We start from the raw sequence: 20,786 nt of genomic DNA, 5'->3' as shown, positions 1-20,786 counted from the left end.
ACAATCTTCCGCTCCTCTCTCTATGGTCCTGGCGGCCGGCGTGCCGCCCGGCTCCGGCGGGCCTCGTTGTACGACAGCCGTAAAGCACGGGGCGAGCACCTAACTGCGCCGTGGGGAGGATTCGCATCGCGTGTGACGGCGGTAGGCGGGGGCGGGCTCCCCGCGCGGACCCCCGACCCTTGCTGCAGCGCCCCGCCCGAGCCTGGGGTGAGGCTCCCCGCTCAGCTCTGCCCCTGGGCCGCGGTTCCCCAGCGGGGGGCTCAGGCGCTGGGGGGACGGGCCCAGGGGCCGTAGGTCTGTGTCTGCTGCTCAGTGCCTCGTGCAAAGGGGCCCGGAGTCCCGATCCCTCTAGCTCCGTGGTTCCCAACCCCAGGGCCGCGTGTGGCCCAGTCAGCGCGCAGCTGTGACCCGTGTGGCAGCCTCCGGGCCCTGAGGTAGTAGAGCCAGTGTGTGGCTGCGGGTGCTGCGCACGGTGGTCAGTAGGCTTGGTACCTCTGCTCTAGCGCTTGTCACCGCGGGCTGTAATACGCATCCGTGCTTGGGGAGCGTACTGCAGGCGAAAAACAGGGCACAGCGTTTGGCCCACGGAGCACCAGCCTCGGTATGGTGGAGTCCCTGGGTGCGTGTGATGTAGACCTGCGCGAGGTGTAATGGTTCTGCAAACTTTTAACTGATTTAATGCAATGGTCAGACACAACACGAGGTAGGAGTCACCTTGGTCCTGCATTGCAGCGCAGCAGTGACGAGGAGGAGAATGCCGGGAATCCTGTTCGCCCCGCTGAGAGGCTGCTGAAGATTTGGGAGACGGAGGGGGGTGTTGCGACCTCATCCGTGGAAGAATATGCATAAAACTAATACTACACATGGGGAAACAAAAAATATACTAGCACCAAAAAGAATGAGTATAATGACTAAAAGGAAGCAGCCGTTTTAACCTAGAGCTTTGTGAATGGAAGTGAAAGGCTTTCTGTTAAATTTAAATCAGAAGAATGGACTGTAAGGTGTGTTAATAGCACTAACTTATTTCTGCTCACAAAGTGGAGTACAGCCATTTTTTCTTATCAACAGCAGGAAAAAATTAGTGGTGAAATTAAAACTATCGTGCTTCTTCATGGTAATGTTCATCCTTTAAAGTAGGCATAGAAATAGAGGTAGGAGGAGCTTTGCAGAGATTTTCACCATTGATTACCAAAAGATTTTGGGCAACTAACTGCCCTTCGTGTCATTGAAAATCTCCCTGACAGCGTCTGCTTGTATGACACCTATACATGTGCTCATAATGTCAGTAGTGCCCATCTGCTATTGAAAGTGAATTGTAAAGGAAAAATATGATTGTGGACTTTATTTCTTTATGAAGTGTGTATGAAGATGGATGTAATGTCATCTTTCTGTTTTTGTTTGTTTACAATAGAAATACCAGATCTGACTTTTTTCCTGGATGACTGGAGAACTGGAGTAGGATAGGAGCATCACACTAGGCTGAAATCGCAGGTGACACTCAGCATTCTTCCCATGGAGAAGACACCTGGGAATGGGAAAGCTGCAACTCAGCATTCCCACTAGTGTGGGAAGTGTGTAGTCTTCCAAAGCGTCCTCCAGAAGAACAAGGCAAGTTGGGACCTGATCTTTGTCATGTAATAAAAAAGCCTATTAATCTGTACAGTATTTATCAGCCTAAAGCATCAATAAAGCACGTGGATACAACTTCTGTATTAGTTTGTTTTGCAGTTTGCCTATAATATGACCCTGTACAAAAAGGGAGATGCTACTTAAAGCAGTAAAGATGTAAATATATTTCTTTCCAAGCTGGATAGAACGAGGGGAAAGTAGAAGGATGAAATATCAGCTGTCTTTTCTTGCATTTTCAAAAACACAGGCCTCTACTTTGTGAGCTAAAGCTCAAATAGAGGGAAATGTGTGTGTGTATAAATAAAATGAACTGGTCTCATGGTCTATCCAGCAGGGGTCCATGGTACACAGATATAGGAATATACTTGTGCATCTTGTTACTTTGCTATTTTAATAGTATTGGACCTCAACATCTCTCTCAGGTAGTAGAAATATCTATAATTTTTTTGGATTCTTTGTATATATTCCTGGTCGATTCATGAAATATTTAATTATACCAAAGCATTGCTGCCAGTACATCATCACAGCTTTGTGAAGCTTTTTTTCCCCCATGTTTCATCCATAAAGAGCAATTCACATTAACGCAAGTATGTTGCCTCTTTTTAGGTTCTCTTTGAAACTACATCTTATACAGTCACAGAAAAGACGGGAGTGGTGAATGCAAACTAGATAATGCCCCTCTCCACTCAACCTGAAACTGGTGATGATCAGTATGTTTTAGTCGCCAGTCTCGACAATGTCAGAAACCTCTCAAATATCCTAAAAGCCATTCATTTTAAAGACCATGCAACATGTTTTGCAACTACAAATGGAATCAAGGTTACAGTGGAAAATGCAAAGTGTCTGCAGGCAAATGCCTTTATTCAGGTAAGGAGGCCTAGCACATCATTAGACCATCAGTACATCTGTGATCAATCTTTCACATGTTTAAAATAGCAGTTTTTCCCTTTCTCTTGCATTTGTCAATGGCTTTCCCAGTGGACATAATCCAGTCAAATAAAAAACAAGATGAGACCAGTGGGTCCAAGGTGTTAGGTATTTCAGTTCTGGGCTTTCAAAAGTGCAGATGTTGACAATATTCAGAAATGCTGGAGTTAAATTCTTGATGTAGCAGAGAGGGAATTGTTTTCCTGTTTTATTGGTACTATAGCATGTAAGAGGATCACCATTATTTTCACACTGAGTCTTGTATAAGCACATAGTATGAAGTCACTGTGAGATATGAGAGCATTAAATGAGGCAGGGAAGTATTAGAGAGACTAGAAGTACCTATGAATGGAAACCAAGTATGTGATGGAAGGACTGTTGGAGAGAATAATGAAGTGCATGCAGTTTATCTTAGTGGATGGAGTGGAATTGTCAAGATCGTAGGCATAAAGTGGAGAATCTGACCCAGCGAGTGCCCTGCAATACTACTGGATATTAAAGTTAGAGATAGGGAAAGACCTTGTAGGTCATTCAGCGCATCCTCTGAGGCCAGTGTAGGATTGTTCACTATGGGTATATTCTCCACTGCTTTGTCTGATGTATTTATAGATGACTCATGATAAAGATCCCATCACTTCCCTAATGTAAGACAGTTCTACAGTTGAACAGAGCTCACTCTTGGGAAGCTTTTTACTAATATTCAGCCTTATTTCCCTTTCCCTAATTCCATCCCATTACTTCCAGTTATACCCTCTTGCTTGACAGTAAACATTTCCTCTCCATAGTCAGTGAAAGGGTTCATTATTTTTCCTTTTGAAATATCTTGATCATCTCTCAAAATAATAGTACTAATAATTTGTTTTATACATCATCTTCCATTTCATGATCTCAAAGTGTTCTGCATTCAGATTCTATCCACTTTTTAGGAAGTTCAGGTTTGTGTCTTAGGTCATCAGGCAATTACTGTGGTGAGCCCTACGGGACTGAGTTCACTCCCCTTAACATCCACCTCATTGCATCTCTCCTCACCTCTGAATATCACTGTAAATCATTTTTTTTCCAACATGTGTTTAGTATGATTACCGTTGACCCTATGTTACCCTTTTCTGCTATCTCTAGTAATTTTTCATTTCATTATTTCATTGATTTCTTCCCCCCTAAAATAAAGTAGAGGGAGAATAAAAAAGAACAAAATAAGAACGGGAAAGAAGGGGGCAGAGAGAGAAAATTAGCCCCTTTCTCTACTCTTATATTTTGACGTCCTTGTTTAATTTTATTTCTTTGAATTTTAAGAAACCATGTTTTGTTTAATGTGTTCCCTTCCACCTGCTGCTGTTTGCTTACTTGACTGTCTTTAGATTGTGAGCTCCTCAGGGCAGAAATTGTGTTGCCTTCTGTTTTTGGAAGCACTGATCACACTGGGTGTACTGGAAATAAATGACAAGTCTTGGTTTTATTGAAGTTGCACAGCACACTGAACATTTGCTGATTGGTGGGGAGATCTTTATGCTTTAACATTTATAGCTTCTTATTAAACCGTAAAAGGCCACCGGCTCAAAAGTCATACTTATGTGGTTTTCCTTTGTCTAAATTATATGTTAATTTTTAAAGGATCCTGACTATATGCTCTCATGTGCCACTTATTTGGCTCTTATTTTGTATCGTGTTGCGCTCTGAAGGTGAAAATTATGGATTTATAGAGATGATTGTTAAATCACTGCTACTGCAGAAAGGAAAACAAATGTATTTTTTCCATACACACTTTTTATCTTTTTTTGTTTTTACAGGCAGGGATTTTTCAAGAATTTATTATACAGGAAGAGTCGGTGATGTTTCGAATCAATTTGGCTGTTCTTTTAGACTGCTTGACCATTTTTGGTACAAATTCTTTGCCAGGTATTGTGCATGCATGTCCTGATCTGATGCCCTCAGTAATCATAAGCATGAAACTTGTGCTTCTAGCCACTTCTCAAAGTGGCTTCATGAAAGTGATCTTTCCCATACTAAGACACCCCCCGTGAAGAGCAGCTACCGTTGATTCATTAGGCCACATGCTAGCTTCTTAAGTTCCTGCAACTGTATGCTATGATAATTGCTTGAGTGACCAGGGGGGTAGGTACTCAACTGAATCCAGACACTGTGACAGAAGAGGTGGCAGTGGACATAGTTATAAGTAAAGGAGCAGTGAAAGGTACCCAATGAGAAGTTTCGAGTTTGGAAGACAAAATGTGTTCATAAATATAAGATTTGTAAGAGAAATGGTAGAGGAATCTTGTGATTATACACAGATCTAGGAAATGTTAAGGCCTAGTCCTTGTCTAACTACTGTAATAAGTCGACTCAAGTTACGCTACTCAGAGTCGACGTAGCTTAGGTCAACTTGCCACGGTGTCTACAGCATGCTATGTCGAGGGGAAACTGTCAACTTCCCTTACTCTTCTCAGAGAGGTGAAATACTAGAGTTGACTGGAGAGCGCTCTGCCATTGATTAAGCAGGTCTTCACTAGACCCACTAAATCGACACTGCTGCATTGATCTCAGCAGTGCTGATCTAGCTGTAAGTATAGACAGCCCCATACAGGGGCCAGTTGTTGCAAGTAGAAGGAAATCCATTAGTGGTGCAAGTTGGCTTTTATTTATCGAACCAACCACATACTTGGTGCTTATGGTCCTTTCTCTCTGTAGCTTTCAAACAGCTATTATAAAGATAGGTAAGCAGACAGGTTAAGTGACCCATTTTAAGCTCATCCTGTGAGTCAGTGACAGACTTTAGACAGGAACTCTGAAGCCCAGTCTTGTGATTAATCCATTAGACTTCAGCTATCCTAAACTGTTATAAAACATTCATATAAGTCGGTAATGGCTGTACACTCTTTCTAGGTATGGTAGAACCTCATAGTTACAAACTGATCAGTCAACCACACACACCTGATTTGGAACCGCAAGTATGCAATCAGGCAGCAGCAGCAGAGATGGAAAAAAAAGCAGCAAATACAGTACAGTACTGTGTTAAATGTAAATTACTAAAATAATAAAGGGAACGCAGCATTTGTCTTCTGTATAGTAAAGGTTCAATGCTGTATCAAATCAGTGTTCAGTTATAAACTTTTGAAAGAACCATAACGTTTTGTTCATTGTTACAAACCGAGGTGTTCGTAACTCTGAGGTTCTACTGTACTTCTTTGGCCTCCATTACATTATAGCATCTGATCACCTCAAAAACAATTAATTGATCTTCACAACATTTCTAAATATTATCCCCATTTTACAGATGGGGAACAAAGAGAGAGACTGTTACTTGTCCAAGTTTGCACAGGATGTCTGTGGCAGAGCTGGGGACTAAACCAAGATATCCTGAGTAGAATTCCAGTGCCTTAAGCACATGATTCTCCTTTCTCTAATCACATTCCTCAGTTAGTAAAAAGCCCCTTGCTTTTCGCCTTATGTCTTGGGTGCACCATACGCCCATGAGGTATTTTGTATAGCCTCACATCTTGTTGTGTTGTTTGTATAATTCAGGATGCTCTGTATTATTTCATATGCAGTTAGTTTTCCAGTGGATCACTTTAAAAAATGCCTTTTTTTCCTCAACTGCTATTTCAAATTTAAATATTGCACTATTTATATGAACTGTGAATTATTAATATTCCTTTGTCAAACATCCCGTTCTTATCTTTGATTTTACATATTAGAAGTTGAACTATCTTCCTGCTTGAAAATAGTTCTTCCAGATATGTTTTCTTAGGTGTTACTTATGAATTAGAGTAGACTAGTCACACACATTGCAGATACATACAGTGTAAGCTTTCTCAGACAATTCTGCCATTGCACATTTGTATGAACTCTAATATTCCTATCCTGGACCTTTTTGAAAAGAGACTGTCCTAAATTGTGTGACGATTTTGTGATTGAGACAGAATTCAGTAAAGGTCTGAGACTAGACTGAGCATCAAACTAATTTAATCGGTGATCTAAGCATGGCTAGAATCCAGGTCTCCAAAGGTTACACCATCTAGCTCTTAGAGTGCTAATTTTTTCATCATTTCAGGTACTTCAACAGCGCTTCGAATGTGTTACCATGGTTATGGCTACCCCTTGACCCTATTTCTAGAAGAAGGAGGTGTGGTAACTGTATGTAAAATTAACACTGAAGAACCTGAAGAGACACTAGATTTTGATTTCTGCAGTACAAATGTGGTTAATAAAATTATCCTGCAGTCAGAAGGGTTACGAGAAGCATTTGCTGAATTAGATATGACCAGTGAAGTCCTGCAGATCACCATGTCTCCAGACAAGCCTTATTTCAGGTATCAGAAACTACATGTCCATTTCAAAGGTTCATGTTTAGCAACTTAGTTGTTCTTCGATGTTTGGAATTATTGTTGCTGCTTATTCAACATTGTGCAGATCTGCACCATATCTGTTTAAATGTGCCTTCTGTTATAATGGTTGCTGCATCACATATGAAGACTAATTATTCAGACACGGTACCAGGCAGCCGTTCATTCCTTATTTCGCAACATTCCAAAATTTTCAACCTGAGGCTTTTGGCAATAGAATACATCATCATTTTAAGGTTATGGGCCAGCCTTGGGGCCAGCTTCAGCCTTAGCATAAGCAGATACAACTCCTTTTATCTTGTATTTTGTAAACAAATTCCAGGATGTGTTTTGAATGCATTCATTTAGTATTTTTGGTTATGAAGAATTAAGTTCCAAGGTCTGCATGGCCTGGGTTGGGCTGAAAAATCAGGAATTTTATGCTGTAGCTAGCACATAGGGGAACTCATGAGCTTTCCACATTCATGGCAGCTCCACAACTAGGTGCTGCAGAGCAGGTTTCTTTCAGTTTCTGGTGTGGCAGCAGATTGATTATTGTATGCCATTAGCACCTAGGGGTCACAGTCTTTCATTAGCGTAAGTCAGCTTTCTTTGAAACCACAATCAGGTGCTATTAGGGGAACTCTGAGTTTGGAGTGCCACAAGATCTTACGCTTGTGATTCATTCATTCTAATTAAATGCTGGCTGTGCTACCTCGTGTCTCATGAAGAGTCGGTAGTGTGTTGAAATCTTCTGCTTTGAGAATTGTCTTGATGTATAACATTACTTTGTTGTTTCCACTTTTCAAATTTGATAGTGCCAGTATCAAATGCTTTGCTGAGTTGGTGCATGATGTCTTTTAGATTATCCACCTTTGGCAATGCAGGAAGTGCTCATCTTGACTATCCCAAAGACTCTGATTTGATGGAAGCATTTCACTGCAACCAGACCCAGACAAACAGGTCAGTGATCAGGACAGTGACCGTAGTAGTCTGATGACACATTCTGACCAAGAAGCTGAAAAAGTGGTTTCGTCAGCTACTGAAATGCCTGACTTTCCCTAGAACAGAGTAGTATTTAAAAATTTCCCTTTGACAGAAGTTGTTCCTCTGGTTAGAAGTTCAGTAATAAGAATTAGAGTATAAAGTGCACACTGTTGATGCAGTAACAGGGAAAAGTACTGTAAAAGCACTACTGTGGTTGGCTATGTTGCTAATTGGTTTTTGTCAGTTTTGGTCCATTACTTGAGAATAAGGTTTCAGTCACTGTTACATTTTATATACTTTAAAATGGCTTTTCTTTACCTGCAGGTACAAGATCTCTTTGCTCAAACCATCTACGAAGGCACTAGCTTTATCTTGTAAAGTGTCTATTCGGACAGATAATCGGGGATTCCTTTCACTGCAGTATATGATTAGGAATGAAGATGGACAAATCTGTTTTGTGGAGTACTATTGTTGCCCTGATGAGGACATTACTGAATCAGAACTATAGCTGTATGATATGGACTGTGCATTTCATTTATGGACATTCAGAATGATAAAATATTTCATTAAAAAACTTGAAAGTTACCAGATTGATAGCCCAGAAAATGGACACCCTGTTTATCCACAGAAAGGAGCAGAACAAGCAGCTACAATGAAGCTCCCCCCCATGTTACTTTGCAAACATTTCTCACTCTTGACCTGGATGGACCATCTGTAAAAGTGAAAAGGTAGCTTAATCGTTGGCCTCGGTGCTGAGGCTGAGAAAGGTGCTGTGATGGTGGTGGTTTTGTGATGTGCACACTTGTCCACTGCAAACTTGGAATGCTCACCAAACAGCCCCTTGAGTATTCTGTCACGATTGTCAGAATAATTGCAAACACAAGCAGTGCGGGAAATCTGAGACAGTAGCAGTATGTTAATCCACCAGTTTTTGGCCATGGTTTGCTCTGAGCATGGATGAAGCAATTACAGGTGGTGAATGTCTGAATGCTGGCTTGTGTTAGACAGTGGTTTGTTCAAATGATTTAAAAAAATAAAACTTTTTGTGAGACTACAAGTGGAGAGTGAAAATTGAAACTGACTTCTCAATAGCAGTAAATTGTGAAATTGCTCATCCTCAACTAGATTGAAGCCTGCTGTAACTTGAATTCCCTGGAATTTCATCAGGGATGATCTTAGCGCATTTTCCATAGCCGTGTGCTTGTGTTGTATTGGTAAGTTAGCATAGAACCCAACATAAATCACTTCAGTACTTGGGCAGTGTCATTTTGATTTTAACTTCTTTTGAATTTTTTTTTAAAAAATTGACTAATACAACCCTTGCTATTGAAATTTGTTCTTTTGTGTGTTCTCCCCAAACCCATCCATTCACCACTGCCTTCCAGATCAAAAGCACTTATTTATTTCATTTTTAAGGAAAAAGAGCATTGGAGTATTTGTTTTGGAGAAGAAAAAATTCCAAAGAATTTTATTGATTTTTTTAATAAAATGAAACATTATAGCTTGTCACAATTGGAAAGCTAGTTGCCTTTAATGATAACAAACCTATACATATGTACCACATTAATATTTTGCTGCATTTAGAAATGCTTTTGTATTTTTTTAATAAAATAAAAGCAAAGTGAATGACTTGTTTCCTGGAAATAAAATGCTGTGATATAAAATTGACAGATTTTGCTAATTCCTAATCGCTATTTCAGTGTCACGCTAAATCAGGAAGAATGCTAGATAGTGGTTCAAGATATGGTGGATTCATATAATATTGATAAGTAGACAAACTTTCAATAACTTGCATCCTGTGCACACTTACTGAAATTACTTCTCCATCTTTTCAACCTTTTTCAAAAAGGGAGGATCAGAGCCAGGGCACAAATTGGTAAGATCACCAGTGCAAGAGATGGTTTCTTGCACAAAGGCTTAACAGCCACTCATTTGAGGGAAGCTGGTACTTGCCTTCTGAAGGAATGAGTTAATATTGACAAGTGAACCCCTAATACTTCCCTGTTCAATTTTACAAGCCATGAATCCCAAGTTTCAGGATTAAAACACATTTCCAGCAGTAAATGGGCTGCACTGCAGTCAGAAGTTGCATTTGTTCTCTTCAGACGTAATTTGTCATAAATGTAGCTCACCTGTTCCAGGCATTATCAACCCTGTCTGTGTGATAAATAGTCTGATGTTTTGCAGTGTGAAGAATCTACTGTGTCTGAGAAGACACAGCCACCTCAAATAATGCAACAGGATGAAGGCATGCTACCAGCTCGATGTCACATCAAAATAGAAAGATTAGAGTTGCAGCTAGAAATTCAAAGATCAGTGGGAGATCTCTGTAGCTCTGTTCAGGTAAGTTCTATGTATATAGTTAATTTTTTATACCCTAGCAAGACCCAAAAGTGGCAGTCAACATCAGGCTCCTGTTGTTGTAGCAATTGTACAAAGAGGGTCCCTGCCCCACAGAATTTACAATCTAATGTGAAACAAGAATAGCGGAGAAGTGGGGAAAGAGGTTAAGGTTAATGGTAATAAGATCACATCGTGACTGACATCAACTGGCTGTTACAGAACTCAGAAAGGCTATTAATGACAACTGTTCATCTAGTGCATACATTACTTATCCATTCAGAGCAATGGGAGTTTCCTGCAGCTCTGATATTTCTGTTTTGATACATCCTATCAGAGACTGTGGGGTTTTTTTTTAAAAGCAGCCCTCTGGAATTTCATAAAAAAATATGATTTTGGAGCAGTGTTCTGCCTCTAGTTACTGCTTTGTCATTTTCATGTTTAATTTACATATTCAGATAAATGAATTTTAATTTAAGACCGTATTAGAAATCACTTCCCTTTTCCTAATAGTTTCCCCTTCAACAAAGGAGAAAGATTAATATTCACCTGGAGACTTCAGTAACTATGTGTATGATGCCTTGGAATGTGAAGTGCTGAATAGGTGCTAAGAATGACTTGCATCTAGTCCCATGTGACTAATGTAATGAAACAGAGTGCATGACTTACTAAATTTAACTTATTTCTGATTTGAATTACCTGGTGTTGTGTTCAAGGACATAGCTGTGGCTTAAGATTACTTTTGAATATAAGCCTAAAGGCCACTAAACATACTATTTTCATTTGTAAATGTATAACAGTCTGTCTGCTACCAACAGTGATCTTGGAAAGAAGACCCAAAGAAATTAAAACAATCTGTACAGTACTAGCAGCCAGTAATGAGTAAACAATCATTTGTAATTAAACAGTTCTATTAACATTCAGAACTGTTTGCATTATGTAGTGTTCTCTTTGCATCTTGGGGGCCTGGCCTATGCTAAGGTCTCTGTGCCATTATGGAGCACAGACCTCCACTCTTCTAAATTAATAGTGGAGGAGTCCACAAACATGGGGAAACCCTCCGGGGGAGGGAGGGGGGTTATGGTCTTTGTAACAACTGGCTAGTGGCTATTATGCTAATAAGATCACTGGAATGTAGTGCATGTTGGCCCCAATTCTTCTTGGCTCAGACATGCACCCATGCCTCAAGTTGAATCCTGGGTTTAATGATTAAGTTCCACAATGATAAAATGTGACTTATCTTTGGATCACATTTTCAAAAGTGCTTAAGACCCATTTTCAAAGTGGCTTAGGCTTCTAAATCATGATTATAACACTGTCTAACATTGAATGCATAGTTGTGGTCAGCACTGTACTAGCAAACTCAACTCTTCATATCTGTGTTCTAAGATGAAGATTTTGTAGTGAAGGCAAAGCATTAAAGAGGAATTTCACATTAAAAGGAGGCATTCAGCCTTCTTAGCTGAAGTGCTAAAAAGTAGACTAAATTTAACACACTAAATTTACTTTTTTGTATGTTAGATTATAAAAAGGCCAGTGTACCAATAGCCAGGGGGAAAAATAATCCCATCTGTGTTTCTCCATTGGGTATATTCTGCGTTCATTCACCAAAGTACGATTAGAATGTCTTCAAAAGAAATATTTTAAAATGTGTGTGACCGTGTATTCCGATATCTTTTCCAAAGGGAGTCCTGCATTTACAACATTTGTAACTTATGCCCATTTTTTTAATACTCAGTAAAACATCTGATGTGCTACCGTTAGACCCAGACCTTCAAAATACAGTAAGAAAGAAAATGAAAAGAGACTAGGAGGGGGAAGTTTACCTGGAAGGTTGATGCTTTTTCCTAAACTAAAGCAAACATTTATAGAACTTTCTGTTGAATTGATTATAACAAATACAATGTACTTGAGTTCTCCAATTAATCCTCCAACTTAGTTTCTGGTTTCATCTGCTGTCACAATTGCTAAGGATCCAAGATTTTTGCCAACAGTATGATTTAGCACCATCTGTCTTTCCTACTTCACAAGTCTGTTCCCTTCATGGACAGTTGGAGACCTACAGTAGAGGAAACATATTTAGTTCATTTTATTTTTCTTGGCATTTTCCTATTCCTTTATTTGTAGACTACATATCCCTAAAAATTCTACTTACTGGACAAACAGGAGAATGTCAGCAGACTTGCCTTGTTATAAAATGAGACACTTAACTGCTCAGATTAGTTATACAAGTTATATGCTTATCCATTTGTCTAGATCAGGGGTGGGCAAACTTTTTGGCCAGAGAGCCACATCTGGGTGGAGAAATTGCATGCAGGGCCATGAATGTAGGGCTCAGGGCAGGGGGTTGGGGTGCAGTGTGTGGCAGAGGGCTCAGGGCAGGGGCTTGGGGTGTAGGAAGGCTTTGGGTTGCGGGGTCTGGCCTGGCAGTTGCATACAGCAGGGCTAAAACAGGCTCCCTGCCTGCCCTGGCCCCGCGCAGCTCCCAGAAGCGGCAGCACCACGTCCCTGCAGCCCCTGGGGGTGGGGAAGCAGGGGACTCTGCACGCTGCCCTCGCCTGCGGGTACCTCCCCCGAAGCTCCCAGTGGCTGCGGTTCCCCTTTCCTGGCCAATGGGAGCTGCGGGGGGCACTGCCTGCAGACGAGGGCAGCGCACAGCCCTCTGCCCCACCCCTCCCACAGGGGCTGCAGGGATATGGTGCCAGCTGCTTCCGGGAGTGGCGCGGGGCACATGGTGCCACGGGATGGCAATCCCATGGGCTATCAGGGCTTTGGATCTGGGCTGTAGTTTGCCTACCCCTGGTCTAGATTCTTATATCACCCCCAACACAGTAGTAACTAAATGCCCTATCCAAATTGTACCCAAACATCTTGCCTTTAGAGATTCACCCTCTGATTCAAGAAGACGGTGATCATTTGACAAGAAAACCACAACATTTTAGGGCCATGTAAAGTACTGGAGAAACTGAGAAAATCAATGTTTCCGTCAGGTTTTCCAAAGGTGACAGGGAATTGCTTTAACTCTCTCACTTATGGTCTCTCTCGTGCTGTTTAGGATGTAAATTCTGGAGGCAAGACTGCATTATCTCCTGTGCCTCAGAGGGATGAGTGCATTATTGGCACTTTGCTGATAACAAGGTTATGCTGCCATGGTTAACGGCTCCCATCAAGAGAGTTTTTAGATCTATAGACAGTCACAGACCTTAAAGCTGATGGGCACACCAGCCTCTTTTTATTTAGGGTAAATGGAAGAAGCAATTAAGCTCCTTCTACGGAGAAAGACAGCTATAACAATAGACACCACCATCCAAGGCGAGAAAGGTCTGAGCAAGAATTAACTCAGGGAGAATAAAAGGGGCTTCCCTGAGACTGATTGAAAATGCAGGGACTGAGACATTGATTGGCAGAGCATTGTGTTTGTCAGGAGGAGAAAGCCAGGAGGCAGTGAGAGAAGCAGTGTGAGGTTGGTCCTCAGAGGAAGCCAGGCGTGAACTATACAAAATGCTGGTTGAGAAGACCCATTTGGATTTCTGAACAAGGAAACTGCCTGCTGTCATTTATTTCTATCATGTTCAGAGAAACAGGACTTTGTGTACATCCTTTGCAAATAAACAGGATTGCATGAAAGAAATATTGACTCATCTCATCTAACAGAAACAAGTGGGCTACTGAATACTGGTTAACATTTGGCCAAGGGCCAACAAATAGTTAATACCACATAGCCTTCAGTTTATTGTATTCCTGCTAGACACTCTGCCTGCCCGTTACTCTCTTCTTAATGGCTATTTGGTCCCTTCCACTCATGACTTTGTGCCTTGTGTCACACAGCCTATGCTTCTGTTTCCTGTGTACTAAGCACGCTTTAGCTCTCTTTAGATCTCTCCTTGAGAACCACTTCTTTTTCCCACCCACTCTTTGTTTATCCTCTACAGTGTTATCTACTCCCACTCTTGGATGCACTGAAAACAAAGAATGACCTGCAACTAGTTTAAATTGTAAACTCTTTGTGGCAGGGACCTGTCTAAACTATGTCTTGTAAAGTACTCTACACAAGTAATTTCTGCAGCACGAGGTTTAGCAAGTATGTTTTACAGTTCAGGGGTTAAATCAATGAATGACACAAAAAATGCTAATACAGAACATCATTCTAACTGAAATTGCTACAGTTGAAAGCTTCATTTTCACAGTTGCAGACCTAGTCTCTAATCCTTACATTAACTTCTAAAGGAGCAGCAGTCAGTCAATCAGAATGGGGATTTTATGGAGAATTAGCATAGAATTCAGTACGAATAAATGACCTATGAAATTTTAGAAACCTGTTTTGGCTGAGCAAATATCAGATGGTAACAACTTTCAGGCACTGCTAACCTGATTTAAATTAGAACCTACTAATTAAATGGCAAAAGACTCCATTGGTGCCATTGTTAATTGCATTGTATGAAATATCCAGGTGCCGATTCTGGCATCCACTCCAGACCACCTATGCTGCTGTGGCCATATACAGTGACTTTACAGGAGCGAGGGGAGAACTCCCACAGCACAGAAGCGGTGAGGTGTCAACATAAGAAGCCCTATAACATATGGTGTGTAGGAGAGGGAGCAACAATGCACTGAATGTTCTAGGGTAGCTGGACTACTGTACAAATCCATTGGCAACTCTGGGCAGGTTGTGCTTACAGGCTGCTCTAACTTATGGTGGGGGGCTATTTTGCTGCCCGCCCCCAGTAGCCTAGAATCCAGATGGCACAAAGCTGTTCTAAAGCCATTTGGTTCTCTACTCCTGGGCTGTGCCTCTCCAGATCTGCAACACAGAGACCAAGCCCCCCATATCCCAGAAATCCCTATTTAATTTTGTTCATTATATTAAACAAGACTCAGTACTGCATATGGACATTTGTTACTAGCAAGCTGCTACATGCCTTGAGACAGGGACCGCAGCTTGACAATATGCAATATTACATTATAAAAAACAACGTTGATGAGATCACCTCTCTAATGCGTTCAGGAGCTCTTGCATCTCTTTCGGTTTCCTGTTGCGAGGCCCATAAACAGCTATTTGAATCTGCAAACACTGTTTAGCATAAAATGAATGAGAAGTGATACACTGTATAACAACTTCAAAATCAATCAAGTTGCACAAATACTGATTATGCCTAGTTATCTACATATTAGCAAAGGAACTCTAGTGGTTCTCCCCAGCTGTGTGGTAGCAGTTGTCATGGCGGTTCATCAGCACTGTTAAATCCCAATAGATAGCCAATCCAGTATCCAGGCGTTCTGCAAGGGAGTAAGTATGCTACATAGTTGCTGGCCTGCTGTATTTTCAGTTACCTGCTGATTCTAAATCCCTGTGTGGACTTGGCACAGATGGCAGGTTGATGTAGGCAAATCTCATTACTAACATGAATAAGATCCGCACATCAGACTCCTTGAGAATCTATAGAGAAATAAAGCCTGATATCTCTAGCAGGATTTATAGTTTGGAAAATTAATGTGCATTTACATTTTCAAACACTATGAGGCAGTAAATCCAAGAAAATCACTAGCAATGTAATTATAATTACCTTATTGAACAGCTGGTAAGCCTCTCTCATCTTTCCCTCTGCCAGGCAGATACTGCCCATGATATGGTAAGTTTCAGCTGCCTTCTCACTAAAATCACCATAGGTGTCTATGGTGGACTTCAACGAATCTTTCAACAGCCTGTAGGCCTGCTACAGAGAAAAATGCAACATAACTTAGCACAAAAATATATTCATTTTTGGATCAGCATCTTTAAATGACTGACTGATGCATGTTTAACTCATTTGGAGTTTAACGCCGATGCTTTTTGGGATCTACAGCCATTCTCCAATGATACGGAACCTTTACAGAGTATAATTCTATGCACTGATCTTTAAGACTAATAGTTTAATTTCTACGAAAAGGAAACTCAGGAAGTGTGGTATGGTGACCACCTGTCTCTACGAGACATCTGTTATTTGACACCTAATGTCCTGTGTCCCATGTCCAGTCAATGTAGGACATGTCCAGTATTTCAACAATAAGCATGTGACGGGTCATACACTATGATGTAAATGTAAATGCTATTTTGCATTACGTATAATTCTGTACCACAAAAAAAACATTGGAGGATGCTGTAGCTTAAAAATAATCTTAGGGCAAAATTTTCTGAAGTGCCTAGGCACTTCTGAAAATATTACCTTTTGTCCCCTACTTTTAATTGAAAAAAGAAAAAAGAAAAGGAGTACTTGTGGCACCTTAGAGACTAACCAGTTTATTTGAGCATGAGCTTTCGTGAGCTACAGCTCACTTCATCGGATGCATAGCATATCGTGGAAACTGCAGAAGACATTATATACACACAGAGACCATGAAACAAAACTTCCTCCCACCCCACTGTCCTGCTGCTAACAGCTTATCTAAAGTGATCATCAAGGAAGGTCATTTCCAGCACAAATCCAGGTATTCTCACCCTCCCCCCCCCCCCCCACAGACACACATACAAACTCACTCTCCTGCTGGTAATAGCCCATCCCTCTTTGAAACCTCTCTTTATAATGCGCATGATAATCAAGGTGGGTCATTTCCAGCACTAATCCAGGTTTTCTCACCTTTCTCCCAAGGCCAGTCCTTGCCTACAGACAGCCCCCCAACCTGAAGCGAATACTCACCAACAACCACATACCACACAACAGAACCACTAACCCAGGAACCTATCCTTTCAACAAAGCCCGTTGCCAACTGTGCCCACATATCTATTCAGGGAACACCATCACAGGGCCTAACAACATCAGCCACACTATCAGAGGCTCGTTCACCTGCACATCCACCAATGTGATATATGCCATCATGTGCCAGCAATGCCCCTCTGCTATGTACATTGGTCAAACTGGACAGTCTCTACGTAAAAGAATAAATGGACACAAATCAGATGTTAAGAATTATAACATTCATAAACCAGTCGGAGAACACTTCAATCTCTCTGGTCACGCAATCACAGACATGAGGGTCGCTATCTTAAAGCAAAAAAACTTCAAATCCAGACTCCAGCGAGAAACTGCTGAATTGGAATTCATTTGCAAATTGGATACTATTAATTTGGGCTTGAATAGAGACTGGGAGTGGCTAAGTCATTATGCAAGGTAGCCTATCTCCCCTTGTTTTTTTCCTACAAACTCCCCCCCCAAGACGTTCTGGTTAAACTTGGATTATTGCTGTGCACATTGTAAGATGAGCTATTGCCAGCAGGAGAGTGAATTTGTGTGTGTGGTTTTTGGAGGGGTGTGTGTGTGTGTGGGGGGGGGAGAAAACCTGGATTAGTGCTGGAAATGACCCACCTTGATTATCATGCGCATTATAAAGAGAGGTTTCAAAGAGGGATGGGCTATTACCAGCAGGAGAGTGAGTTTGTATGTGTGTCTGTGTGTGTGTGGGGGGGGGGGGAGGGTGAGAATACCTGGATTTGTGCTGGAAATGACCTTCCTTGATGATCACTTTAGATAAGCTGTTAGCAGCAGGACAGTGGGGTGGGAGGAAGTTTTGTTTCATGGTCTGTGTGTGTATATAATGTCTTCTGCAGTTTCCACGATATGCTATGCATCCGATGAAGTGAGCTGTAGCTCACGAAAGCTCATGCTCAAATAAACTGGTTAGTCTCTAAGGTGCCACAAGTACTCCTTTTCTTTTTTCTTTTTACGAATACAGACTAACATGGCTGTTACTCTGAAACCTACTTTTAATTGAGCTGTCCTTTAGGGTGCTTACTTTTTAAGAATATAGAGAGAGTAAAGTTGTATAAAAACCTCCTCTGTCCATCAAATATTGCTTATAGAGGAATCAGAACATGTAGAAACAGGATCTTCATCAAAAATGGGAGAAATCAGGGGTGAAATCCTGGCCTCACTGAAGTCAATAACATGGATTCTGGGCTGTACTGCCTGCACATTGATTTCAGTGGGACCAGTATCTTACCCCTGTATACCTACTGTTATACTGGAAAGTGTTAATGGCTGCCATCAAGTGTGTCTTTGAGCTATAGGTAATCACAGATCTTGTTAAAGCTGATGGGTGCTGTCAGGCTCCTTTATGGAATATGCTAGCTGGAGGTAGTAGAAGCTACCACCCGAGGCACTAGGCCGTATGCAAGGAGAAAATGAAGCTAAGCCATGTGGGCAGAGGGGTTTTCCTGGGAGCTGATTACAAATGTAGGCATTGACTGGTTGCAGCTGGTGTTTCTGTGTGAAAGCAAGAGAAAGCCAGCACACAGTGAGGGAAGTGGGTGTGAGCACGGCCCTGAGAGGGATTGGAGACAGACCTTCTTGGGGCACAGAACTGACTGAAAAGGCAGGCATGGAAATTGTGAGCAAGGAAACTGCTGTTTTCTCCTACTGTGTTCAGGGAAATAAGACTTTGGTGCAATCCTGTTTATTTACAAAGAAATACGTAACTCATATAATCAATTTCTCCTCCTAATGGAAACAGCCTGGCAAGGCCCCGAACACTGACTAAGTGCTCAGGCAACACTTAACATGCACTGTTAGGTGTATTATTAATAAGATGACCTAGAACTATAGGATGTCCATACTTTCTCCTCTTGCCTTTAATAGGAGTTTTCTCACTGAGTTGAGTGGGAGCAGGATCGTATCTCCTGAGGACTTTGACATTGCCAAGCAAGTGAGATGATACATGGCTATGCCAAGCTGCATGAAGATTCCATGTTAGGCAGTGCGGCTATTCGTTTGCTCTTTAGCTCCCCCTTGCCCACATAGACAGAATGACAGAGAGCCATGGATTCTGGGCTGTACTGCCAGTGCAAAGTTGCCTTACAGTCCATGAAGGATCCAGTGTAGGGGGATCCTCTAGTCGCACAGTGCTGGTGAAGTGGCTCCTATGTTACCCTGCCTTACTGTGGTAGGTGTAGAAGGGGCAGCCAGCCTACTCCTGCAAACCGCTCATCCCTGGCTGCCATAACATCCCCTGGGAGCTGATGGCACCAGAGAGCAATTAAAGGTGGTGTGTTTTTTCTGACACACGCCTGCACATACACATTCTAGATGGCTGCAAGCACTAAGGCATGCAAGTAAGCTTGTAAGCTAGGATTTGGTGTTACCTGGTTTTTCCCTACATGTACAAGCCATTTACTGAATTCCTCAATGGCAGTAAGTGTCAGGGAATCCTTTGCACCCAGTGCTGCCTGATATGCAACCAGACTCTCTGTAAAATACATTTCAGCCGCCCCTAGAAATAAGCACAGTAATTATTACTGACCGACTGGACCCCTTTTAGAACAGGACATCTCAGCTCCAACCCAGGTAACAATCCCATACAAATAGTGGATTTTATTAGTAATTTAACTAGGTGGATATAAAAAACTGTTTCTAGTTTCCCTAAATGCAGAGGGCTAAATTTTGACCCTACTTACATCCCAAGCAACATCATTGAAGTCTGAAGTTATTTTAATAAGAAAAGGTTAAACAAAATAGTTTTAGTGCATATGAAAACCTACTAGACTGAAGTCTAATTTACCTACAGAACAGGCAAAGCACAGCAGTGTGTGTATGGGCTTCACCACACTGCCCTGCCAGTGGGTCTCAACCTTCCCTTGGAGAGACCACCTGTAAGGGTAACTCAGTTTCCATGGCCATTTGCTCCTGGGCCTTTCTGCTGAGACTGCTCTCGAAGGTATTGGGTGGAGTGGTAATGCTTGTGCTAGGGACATCTGTTCACTGGGGTCTGGACTCAGACCAGTAAACTCACTTTATGTAGTCTAAAGACCCATGAGTTTCCCATCTCTAGAATGGGGATAATGATGTAAAGGTCTTTGAGCTCTACTGATGAAAAGTACTATATAAAAGCTAGGTCTTTTGATTATTACCTAGCTATAGTAGCATATGAACTGCAAACCTAGATGAGAACTACAACTGTCTAAATGACCACTATCTCCTATAACAAACTTTTCTGGTTTTTTTTTAAACTAGGAAAAAATGGCAAAAAAATTGGTTAATGCAGAGTTGAGGTTGCATGGTGATAGCTCATGCCCTTCCAGAACATTGAATTCAGCAAAACTCAAACTTCTGAAAACCAGGAAATATAGTTAAGGTAGACACTCATGTAACCTTAACTCTGCCCTCTGAGCGATGCCCCACAACACCTATACAAACACAGACTCCCACTCTGCCCCTTCACGTAATGGGCAGGCGCTTCCCGCCCTCGCCCTACACTCAAACACTGAGCCCGCTCCCCTGACAGAATACCACACTTGTAAAATTGAACAGCCACTTCATAGCCTTTTACAACACCTTCACACTTGCACACAGGATACCAACTAAACCTGTACTTTCCCCTACCCATCATTACATCCACAGATTGCTGTCATAGCCCATCTCACTACTAACAATACCCATGGCAAGAAGACCCCAGTGCCCTGCTACTGACACAAACTACACAATTCTGTGTTGAAATGATGCAGACTGAAACTTCAAGGTACACATGTACCTCTTTCCATTGAGCTCTGCTGATGACAAACACTATATAAAAGCAAAGTCTTATACTACTGTGGCTAGGTAATACTTAAATCAACTG

General features: G+C 41.6%; 2 protein-coding genes across 9 annotated transcripts in view; one reads left to right on the top strand and one right to left on the bottom strand.

The window, feature by feature from the left end:
* Positions 1 to 12: 12 nt before the first annotated feature.
* RAD1 (RAD1 checkpoint DNA exonuclease) lies at positions 13 to 9,529 on the top strand. 7 transcript variants are annotated; one of them, XM_074952451.1, is made up of 8 exons: positions 64 to 141; positions 733 to 1,001; positions 1,412 to 1,608; positions 2,236 to 2,496; positions 4,344 to 4,452; positions 6,605 to 6,863; positions 7,740 to 7,838; positions 8,187 to 9,529. In XM_074952451.1, exons 4-8 carry the CDS (start codon positions 2,302 to 2,304, stop codon positions 8,368 to 8,370), a joined length of 846 nt encoding a protein of 281 aa, XP_074808552.1. In that variant the 5' UTR covers positions 64 to 141; positions 733 to 1,001; positions 1,412 to 1,608; positions 2,236 to 2,301; the 3' UTR covers positions 8,371 to 9,529. The 7 variants fall into 7 exon arrangements, with proteins under 7 accessions (XP_074808547.1, XP_074808546.1, XP_074808552.1 ...); XM_074952446.1 differs by lacking the exon at positions 733 to 1,001 and having other exon boundaries at positions 13 to 141; XM_074952445.1 differs by lacking the exon at positions 733 to 1,001 and having other exon boundaries at positions 19 to 207.
* The window catches only part of TTC23L (tetratricopeptide repeat domain 23 like), a 33,051-nt gene continuing 21,685 nt past the window's right edge, over positions 9,421 to 20,786 (bottom strand). The window contains exons 9-12 of one of the 2 annotated variants that reach the window (XM_074952442.1): positions 19,315 to 19,442; positions 15,767 to 15,913; positions 15,191 to 15,273; positions 9,421 to 12,261 (exon numbers count right to left, since the gene is read on the bottom strand). In XM_074952442.1, the coding sequence (XP_074808543.1) occupies positions 12,222 to 12,261; positions 15,191 to 15,273; positions 15,767 to 15,913; positions 19,315 to 19,442 (398 nt within the window). In that variant the 3' untranslated portion in view covers positions 9,421 to 12,221. Of the gene's footprint in view, positions 12,262 to 15,190; positions 15,274 to 15,766; positions 15,917 to 19,314; positions 19,443 to 20,786 lie in introns of both variants that reach the window. The other variant, XM_074952441.1, reaches the window with a different exon arrangement.

The sequence above is a fragment of the Natator depressus genome, chromosome 5 (assembly GCF_965152275.1).
Source record: "Natator depressus isolate rNatDep1 chromosome 5, rNatDep2.hap1, whole genome shotgun sequence".
Lineage (NCBI taxonomy): Eukaryota > Metazoa > Chordata > Testudines > Cheloniidae > Natator > Natator depressus.
The sequence above is the reverse complement of the archived record's forward strand: the minus strand, read 5'-3'. Positions and strand labels throughout refer to the sequence as shown.

Coding starts and splice junctions, on each gene's coding strand:
- RAD1 (XM_074952446.1), top strand. CDS start 2,302: ATGCCCCTCTCCACTCAACCTGAAACTGGTGATGATCAGTATGTTTTA. Junction 2,497..4,343: donor AGGCAAATGCCTTTATTCAG/GTAAGGAGGCCT, acceptor TTGTTTTTACAG/GCAGGGATTTTTCAAGAATT. Junction 7,839..8,186: donor AACCAGACCCAGACAAACAG/GTCAGTGATCAG, acceptor CTTTACCTGCAG/GTACAAGATCTCTTTGCTCA.